The sequence below is a fragment of the Callorhinus ursinus genome, unplaced genomic scaffold (assembly GCF_003265705.2).
Source record: "Callorhinus ursinus isolate GAN/ISIS: 27379988/994484 unplaced genomic scaffold, GSC_fseal_2.0 scaffold68, whole genome shotgun sequence".
Classification (NCBI taxonomy): domain Eukaryota; kingdom Metazoa; phylum Chordata; class Mammalia; order Carnivora; family Otariidae; genus Callorhinus; species Callorhinus ursinus.
The window spans coordinates 3,824,562-3,834,521 of record NW_027397130.1 but is presented as its reverse complement, the minus strand read 5'-3'; the positions used below and the strand labels follow the sequence as shown (position 1 = coordinate 3,834,521).

Sequence of the window (9,960 nt, the reverse complement as noted above, 5' to 3'; positions counted from 1 at the left end):
GGACTCCGGGATCATGACCTGAGCCGAAGGCAGTCGCTTAACCAACTGAGCCACCCAGGCGCCCTGGTGTTTTTTTTTTTTTTTTTTTCCTGAGATTCCCAGATACATCTGAAATACATCTGAGAATCTGATAAGTTACGCATACTGCCCCCAAGAAATCCCATTCTGTCTCTGTCACACACACACACACACACATGCCGGCAATACCAGAGGACTCTCAGAAACCTTTTGCATTATTGTTATCATACATAACAACAGTAAAGATGATGATCAAACTCACAGTGTGTGTCAGGGATGGCTGTAAAGGCCCTACAGGCGCAGATTGTACAGATCTAAAGAATACTGGCCAAGAATCTCGTTCAACAGGAGGAGGCAGTAACCCACACTTGAATGGTTAGTTTTACTTCATTTACATGCCTTATGTCCTTCAACCTTGTGAGGCTACTGTTACGCTCATTATAGAGAGGGCTGGGACCCAGAGAGTGTGAGTTGCCCAGAGTAAAACAACCTGTAGGTGTTGGAACTTGGATGGCACTCAACCCATCTGACTCCAGAGCCCAAAACCCTTCCGGGAAGCCACCCCGCCTTCAAATTTCCCATTTTAGGTTTCACTCTTTCTCCTTGCCTTTGAGCTCCTTCTCCAAAATCTGTTTCCTTGTTGCTGTCTGCATTAAGTCTGAGCGTCTTAGCCTGACATCTGAGACCCTGCCCCCCAGCCCCAGCTTCCGGGCCTCACCTCCGTGTCTCAGCAGTCTGGCCCATCAGCATTTCCAAACTGACCTTTGATTCCTCCCTCCTGACCTCTGTTTTTTTGCTGTGACTCCTGCAATCAGAATCCTGCCCCCTCAGGGGCGCCTGGGTGGCTCAGTCAGTTGCACGGCCAACTCTTGTTTTCGGCTCAGGTCATGATCTCAAGGTTGTGGGCTCGAGCCTCGTGTCCAGCTCTACACGGACTGTGGGGGATCTGCTCAGGATTCTCTCCCACTCCCTCTGCCCCTCCCCCTGCTTGTATACTCTCTTGCTGTCTCTGTCTCTCTCTCAAAATAAATGAATAAATTCTTAAAAAAAAAAAAAAAGAATCATGCCCGTTCAGAGAAGATCAGTTCCATGTCACTTCCTCTGCAGTGCCCCCCGCCCCACCAACTCCCGGGCCTCCAGCAGTAGGAGGGGTGCCCACAAGTGGCATTAACCCGGACACATTTATGGCACCTCATCTCCCCTTTAAGGCTGTCCATTAGTTAAAGCATGACGATTGCTCTAGACCACGAGTCTGAGAGCACCTGTGGTGTTGTATTTGAAGTACCTAATTAATTGGTGTGGGGGGAGAATGGGGAGTGGGTGACCAGGCTGGAGACTGGAGGGGCTTGAAGGAAGCTGAGGGCATCTGTGGAGCCTAAGATATTGGGGAGGGAGCTTCTCAAGGTAGAGAGAAGCATCCAGACATTTGGAGGGGTGGGGGCACAGTGTGAAGAACAAAGGTCTTACGCAGCCTTCTGTCTGTGTTCCGTAGGAGCTGGAGAATCAGTACAGCCCCAGCAGATGGGTCATCCGACAGGGAGCCGAGGAGGCCCTGAGGACGTACTCACACATAGGAGACGAGGGTACTGGGGGCCCTCTCCATGGCTGCCGTGGGTGGACTTTGGCAGGTGGCAGTGGTTCAGAATGCTGGGGGCAGGAGCAGGCTCTCAGGGCGATTCCCAAAGTCCAGGCACTGTGTAAGCCTTGTCGGCTCAGGGCCAGGCACCCAGGAGCCCTTGCCACAGGATGGCTGGAGGCAGGAAACGCCCCACAGACCGTGATCCACCTCCTCTCCTGCTCAGCCAACCATGCCCAGGCCCATTAGGCAATGTGCCACAGTGGCACAGTGAGGTGGCATGAAAAACAGGGAGGCCTCCCCCTTGGCCGCTGAACATTTGATGTGGATGCTATTTGTAAGAAGCAAAGAAGACTTTGTTTCTTTCAAGAAATCAGGGCTTAGGAACCTGTAAGCTAGCGGAGAAGTCTCAAGGTGAATTCCCATTTCTGTCCCGTGTCTCCAGAGTGTCATACCATGATCTTAACACTCAGTGAGGCATTTGTGCTGGGTTGGGGAAAGGAAGCTCCTTGGAGGAAGTGTGAGAAAGCAGCCAGCCCACTCCCCTCAGCAGGGAAAATTGGATGTTGGCAAATCTTCATTTCAGCAGACCGAACAGAGCTCTCAGAGTTGGTGGTTCTCTAAACTGAGATAATCCAGCTGGAGGAACAGGTTCCTGGGGATTCATTCCGGTACATATCAGCGTCCTCCCTGTCCCGACAGAGGTGGAGTGGAATTGTGTCCTGGGCTCTTCAGCGTCCTCTGCTGGGCCCAGCTCTGTGCCAAATACATGGCTATCTGGTCGATAAATTTGAGTGTGCAGTGAAACCTACATGAACTTGTAGAAAACCTATTTTTTAAAACGATTTTATCCATTTATTTGAGAGAGAGAGAGAGAGAGAGCACGAGCAGGGGGAGGGGCAGAAGGCAGAGGGAGAAGTAGGCTCTCCGCGGAGCGGGGAGCCCGATGCAGGGCTCAATCCCAGGACCCTTTGATCACGACCCGAGCTGAAGGCAGACACCCAACTGACTGAGCCACCCAGGTGCCCCAAAAACCTGTTTGTCTATCTTAATTGTCTTGACGACTGAGCCACTCAGGCGCCCCTAAAATGTTGACATTTTGTTGGCCATGGACATTTAGCATTACTTTTGATTTAAAATATGTTCGTATTGGGGCACTTGGGTGGCTCAGTCGTTAAGCATCTGCCTTCAGCTCAGGTCATGATCCCGGGGTCCATGGGATCTAGCCCCGCATCAGGCTCCCTGCTCAGCAGGAAGCCTGCTTCTCCCTCTCCCACTCCCCCTGCTTGCGTTTCCTCTCTTGCTGTCTCTCTGTCAAATAAACAAATAAAATCTTTTAAAATATAAAATAAAATAAAGTACGTATGTATATATATTGCATTTAAATATTATTTCTCTTTGGGGCACCTGGATGGCTCAGTCAGTTGAGTGTCCAACCAAGATCCGGTCTTGATCTCAAGAGTCCTGGGTTCAGGCTCCTCATTGGGCTCCATCCTGGATGTACAGCCTACCTTAAAAAACCTTTTTTTTTTAAATTAAATATTATTTATCTTTGTATTGGTCAGCTTGGTCTGCCATAACAAAAGGCTTCAACAATAAGAATCTATTTCTCACAGTTCTGGAGGCTGGGAAGTCCAAGACCAAGGTGCTGGCCAGTTTGGTTCCCTGGTGAGAGTCCTCATCCTGGCTTGCAGACAGCTGCCTTGTCCATGTGTCCTCATGTGGCAGAGAGAGAGGGAGGGAGAGAGAGAGAGCCCTGGTCTTTGTTCCTCTTCATATAAGACTGCTAATCCCCATGACAGGGGCTCCGTCCTCATGACCCCATCCAAACCTAATTACCTCCCAAAGGTGCCCCCTCCAATACCATCACATTAGGGGGCAGCACTTTGACATAGGAATGTTGGGGGACACAAACCTACAGCCCAAAACAATCTTCATTACTGAGTTTTTGGTGCCCCCCCTCCCACTGCTGTGCCCAAAGCAAGTACCTCCCTCAGCTCACCCTGCTTGATGAGGTTCAATAACCTCCCAAGCTCATGTAGCTCGTGATGGCGGTCCCCTCCCCGAGCTGAGCTTCCAGGTAAGAATGGAGCAGGCTGACAGGGTGAGACCGGTCAGGCAATGTCAGTGAATGAGCATGGCCCAGCCTCTCCTGGAATAGCTCCCCAGACCTCGTCAGTGCTGCCTGCGGACTCGAGAATTGCCCCAGAATCAAACTCACAGGAGGCAGCAAAGGGACACAAAGCGCGAATAACGAAGCCAAGCCAGAAAGCTTCTCCACAAAGGACAGAGAGAGAAAGAAGATGTGTTATTATGGAATAAGGGTTAAGCCAAACTGCGATATGCACCACAGGCAAGCCACTAAAGACACCAGAAAGAAACGTCAACCTTTTAGACAGGCAGGCAGATACACCCCATCGCAGAACAGATACACCTGTTCTCAAGATAAATGGTACCTGTGCTCAAGCAAGAGAGCCCGACAACGCCACACCGGTTCTTCCACAGTCCACCTGGTAATTAGGGTGGCCACCCGTGCTTGCGAGTTGCCTTTCTCCAGAGGAAAAAGAAAACTTCTCATCTCTTCACGACAAGAGGTCGTTTTGTAAACTTGGGAGCCAGGCACCTGCAGAAGTTAGGCTCCTGCCCTCCCATGGAATCCAGGGGTAGGGGTCCTGGCTTCCTTGATGACTACGTTTCGAAGAGATGGCTCCCCCAGTCCTGGAGGGAAACATTCCTCGGTTGTGTAACTGGCAAGAGACTTCTTTAGCTTTTAAAAATATTTATATACACCTCAAAGGGGTAGAGAGAGGATTTACAATGAGTTTCCCAAAATAAATGCTCTAAGAAAAGGGAGGGAGGAAGCTCTCTTTTCCTTTTCTGCACCAGGGAGACTTCAAAAAAATTTTGTTTTTCTTACTTTTGATTTATATTTACCCTTACAGCCACTGACCTATTAACTTGCAGTGAGGGATGTTCTGCTCTAACAAGTAGAGGACCTTTATCCACCATGAAGACCTGGCCTCGCTAAGGTTGGGCACACAGGGACTGCTCAGTAAGCATGGGCAGAGAGCAGAGGGGGGCTGGGAGGGGCAGGTTTTCAGAACTATTTCCTCTCTCGGTAGTTTTAAACTTGTTTTACCAAGACTCTTAGGACCGATATATTGTACACTAAATGAAGGATGGGTGGATGCATGGACGGGTGGATGCATGGATGGATGAATAGGTAGGTAATAGGTAGGTAGGTAGGTAGAGATGTGCGACACCGCTGTCTGGACTCCCTGCCTCTGAGAGCTTCCTGCAGCATCGTCCCCCAAACCACGTCCACCAGGGAGGTGGGTGGAGCCTCGTGATTGACAACCTCTGGTAAGTACCCGGTCTCCGAGGGCCCCTCCTTTCTTCGCAGGCTCTGATCTTGGGCTTTTTTCTCTCCCCCAGAAAAGTGAAAGGAAGAATACAAAGGCACAAAAGATACAAGCCCCAGTTTTGTTTGACTGTGCTACAGTACGCGTGACATAAAATGTACCACTTCAACCATTTTAAAGTGCACAATTCGGTAGCATCTAGGATGTTAACGGTTCGTGCAGCCACCTACCTCTGCCAACCAAATCATTTTCCTCAACCCAGAAGGAGACCTCCTATCATTAAGCAGTCATTCTCTATTTCTCCCCTCCCACTGCTTTCTGTCTGTATGGATTCACCTATTCTGGACGTTTCGTACGAACGGAATCCTACACGTGTGGCCTTTTGCATCTGGCTTCTTCTCCTTGGCTTAATGTTTTGGAGGTCCATCCCTGTTGTATAATTCCTATGGCTACTTCATGTCTTCATAGTGTGGACATGACACCTTTTGTTTATCCGTTCGTTCACTGACAGACATTTGGGCTGTTTCCACTTTTGGCGATTGTAAATAGGGCTGCTATGGACATTGGTGTACAAGTTTTTGTTTGAAGGCCCTGATTTCTTATTTAGTCCAATAGACAAAGCCGTTCTACGAAACTGCATGTACTCTAAATGCTTACTTTTGCTTTGTGTACTTGGCTCATCAGGGACTAGTAGCAAACAGGGTGGGGCTCCCAGTACCCACACAGCACACTTGAAGTAGCTCTGCTCTGAACCATCGTGGCTGTTTTTAGGTAACAATTGTTATCTTACTACAAAAGGAGCATATTCCTACTAAAAGGGATTTTAAAAAATAAAACCATCCATGGTTCCACCACCTATTGTTAACTAGAGGGTGGCTGATGGGGCGCCGCCTTCTCTTGAACTGCGGCCACGGCATGTAATAAACTCTTGGTCTTCGGCCTTCTAGGACTGTCTGGTCTCTCTGCCCCATTCTTGCATGTCTCTAGGGGCTCTGGCCACCACTTCCCCTAATTCCCCTGACACATGCTCGGGATGGGCCCATGGACTTGGTGTTTCTGTCTGGAACAGTTTGGATACTTTCAGTTGCAAATAATAGAAACTCAATTTTTGCATTATCAAAAAAGGAAGTTTTAATATGGTTTATTCATTGAAGCCCTCCTGGGGTTCCTGTCTCGGGGGTTCAGGGACTGGAGGGCCGGTGGTATGCACACTTGGGGGGAGGCTGCAGCCCCTGCACCCAGCTACCCACCGCCAACCACTGGGCCGACTCCTGCAGAGGTACAGTCCCTCTTTCTCAGGGTGACCTGAGTTTTTTATCTGAGGGAGACGTGTGCATGATAGGGAATATCTACAGCCGCTTGGTCTGAATTGCTCTTCAATTTAGAACATAAATTTCATGGTCTTTTTCTTAGTTCTGGCACAAAATGAATCCAGTTGGTCCATGTATTCCTTTACAAATGCTTGGGAAAAACAGATGGCTATCTTTTGATGAACCCACTCTGTTGATGTGCTTGTCGGGCACAAGCCTCTTCACACTGTGCTGGCAAGAGGGCAGTGGGCAGTGGGCTCAAAATGACCAATTTTCCGGTCCAGAAATTCCACTGCTGAGAGTGCTTCCTTCAGACCCCTGCACCCAGTGGGATGTGCGCACAGGGTTATTCACGACAGGGCTATTCTCGACAGGGTTGTTTGGGATGCCTCTCAGCAGAGGACTGCTTCATCGTGTGCTGATCCCTTCGGGGAATATTTCCTGGGCGCCTGACATGTGCTGGTCACTCATTTTGTGCATGGGATAGATCACTGAGCAAAACAGAAAAACCCCCACCCATTTTTCATTGGGAATCTTCTTCTTTCTCTTCTTATTTTATTATTGAAGGACAGTTGACATACAATGATGTAATAGTTTCAGGTGTGCAACATAGTGATTCCATAGCTCTGTACACGACTCAGGGCTCATCATGAGAAGAATAGTCCCCATCTGTCACCATCCAATGTTACCACAATGCCATTGACTGTTTGCTCCATGCTTATCCCTTATTGTGCTTCTTAATGGGGCAAAAGGGGGAGATGATAGACCATGAACTTAAGACAGAAGTAGATGGGGCGCCGGGGTGGCTCAGTTGGTTAAGCAACTGCCTTCGGCTCAGGTCATGATCCTGGAGTCCCGGGATCGAGTCCCGCATCGGGCTCCCTGCTCGGCAGGGAGTCTGCTTCTCCCTCTGACCCTCTCCCCTCTCATGTGCTCTCTCTCCCATTCTCGCTCTCAAATAAATAAATCTTTAAAAAAAAAAAAAAGACAGAAGTAGATGCCACTGTCTGTTAGAAGGGGCAAGTGTTCTGGAGGATACAGAGCTGGTGATGGGGATGGTGGACAGTGGGTAGTAGGGGGGTCAGGGTCAGCTCCTGGAGGAAGGGGAGCAGGGGGGAGAGTTGGTATTGTAGGGTCCCGGGACTTTTGGGGTGTGAGCTGTTGTGGACTGAATCTTTGTGCCCTCCCCAAATTCCCATGTTGAAGCCTTTATCCCCTAGTGTAGCTCTATTTGCAGATGGGGCTCTAAGGGCTAAAGTAAGGTTAAACGAGGCCAGAAGGGTGGGGTCCTGACCTGGCAGGATTCTTAGAAGAAACAACGGAGGACTTGCCTCCCCAGAGAGGGAGAGAGCTCCACAGGCTCACAGGGAAGTGTACGTACACAGTGAGTTGTGTGGGCCCAAGGGAGGGCCCTCCCCAGACACCAGCCCTGCTGGCACCCTGATCGAGGCCTTCCAGGCTCCAGAACTGTGGGAAGTAAACATCCAGAGATTAACCCCAAACGCTCCAGTATTTTGGCAGGCAGCTGGAGCCAAGTAAGATAGGAGCCCTGGATGGATTTGAGCCTTAGAGCGAAAGGGCGTCGTGCTCGGGTCGCTGGTGCACACCCGTACCTGAGGGCATTTGGTAGAAGCGGGAGAATTTCCTGATGGTGGGATGTGGTTTCTTTGCTGTGTAACTGGTTACGTGACTGGTTCCCTGGATTAACATGCAGCCATAGGATGAAATATTAAGAATGGTCTTGAGGGTCGCCTGGATGGCTCAGTGGTTTTTGTGTCCCACTCTTGATTTTGGCTCAAGTCGTGATCTCAGGGTCGTGGGATTGAGCCCCGTGTCGGGCTCCATGCTCAGCAGGAAGTCTGCTGGAGATTCTCTCTCTCCCTCTCTTCCTCTGCCCCCCACCCCCCCACACACACACTGTCTCTCTCTAAAATAAATCTAAAAAAGAATGGTCTTTTAAAAAGGAAAGAACAGGAAGCTATGTACTAATTGGAAAAAACTCTCCAAGAAATATTAATTGAAATGGGCAGGGCAGAAATGTATTTAATATGCTGCCATTTGGATGAAAGATTGGGGGCTCTACATCCATATTAATAATGGTGGCCACCATGGCAGGGGGTAGGGGAAGCGGGCGGGTGAGACTCGGAGAGGCAACATTTCACTTAAAAGCCTTTTGTGTGTTGTTTAACCATATAAACATACTGTTTCTCTGTAACAAAATTTAATGGCATTCTTGTATTTCTTAAATTAATGTTCATAACCAAGTTAGCTCATAATTTTCACAGATTAAATCCCCTCTAAACATTTAAACACAATTTATACAATGTGATTACATTCTTTTTTTTTTTTAAGATTTTATTTATTTATTCACGAGAGACACACACACAGAGAGAGAGAGAGAGAGGCAGAGGGAGAAGCAGGCTCCCAAGGAGCAGGGAGCCTGATGCAGGACTCGATCCCAGAACCCTGGGATCATGACCTGAGCCGAAGGCAGACGCTTAACCATCTGAGCCACCCAGGTGCCCTACATCATTAGTTTTTGATGTCGTGTTCCATGATTCATTGTTTGTGCATAACACCCAGTGCTCCACGCAGAACGTGCCCTCTTTAATGCCCATCACCAGGCTAACCCATCCCCCATCCCCCTCCCCTCTAGAACCCTCAGCTTGTTTTTCAGAGTCCATCGTCTCTCATGGTTCGTCTCCCCCTCCGACTTACTCCCCTTCATTCTTCCCCTCCTTCTATCTTCTTCTTCTTCTTCTTTTATTTTTAACATATATTGCATTATTTGTTTCAGAGGTACAGATCTGTGATTCAACAGTCTTGCACAATTCACAGCTCTCACCATAGCACATACCCTCCCCAATGTCTATCACCCAGCCACCCCATCCCTCCCAACCCCCACCACTCCAGCACCCTCAGTTTGTTTCCTGAAATTAAGAATTCCTCATATCAGTGAGGTCATATGATACATGTCTTTCTCTGATTGACTTATTTCACTCAGCATAACACCCTCCAGTTCCATCCACGTCATTGCAAATGGCAAGATCTCTTCCTTTTGATAGCTGCATAATATTCCATTGTGTATATATACCACATCTTCTTTATCCATTCATCTGTCGATGGACATCTTGGCTCTTTCCACAGTTTGGCTATTGTGGACATTGCTGCTATAAACATTGGGGTGCACTTACCCCTTCGGATCCCTACATTTGTATCTTTGGGGTAAATAACCAGTAGTGCAATTGCTGGATCGTAGGGTAGCTCTATTTTCAACTGTTTGAGGAACCTCCATACTGTTTTCCAGAGTGGTTGCACCAGCTTGCATTCCCACCAACAATGTAGGAGGGTTCCCCTTTCTCCACATCCCCTCCAACATCTATCGTTTCCTGACTTGTTAATTTTAGCCATTCTGACTGGTGTGAGGTGGTATCTCATGGAGGTTTTGATTTGGATTTCCCTAATGCCAAGCGATGTTGAGCACTTTTTCATGTGTCTGTTGGCCATTTGGATGTCTTCTTTGGAAAAATGTCTGTTCATGTCTTCTGCCCATTTCTTGATTGGATTATTTGTTCTTTGGGTGTTGAGTTTGATAAGTTCTTTATAGATTTTGGATACTAGCCCTTTATCTGATATGTCATTTGCAAATATCTTCTCCCATTCTGTCGGTTGTCTTTTGGTTTTGTGGACTGTT

The 9,960-nt window shown here is 48.4% G+C and overlaps 1 protein-coding gene across 2 annotated transcripts in view; it reads left to right on the top strand.

Annotated features, from left to right (window-relative positions):
- AFMID (arylformamidase) overlaps positions 1-9,960 on the top strand; it is a 28,239-nt gene that overhangs the window by 695 nt on the left and 17,584 nt on the right. For both annotated transcript variants that reach the window (XM_073886028.1, XM_025859907.2), the window contains exon 2: positions 1,511-1,601. In XM_073886028.1, coding sequence (XP_073742129.1) covers positions 1,511-1,601 — 91 coding nt within the window. The remainder of the gene's footprint in view (positions 1-1,510; positions 1,602-9,960) is intronic.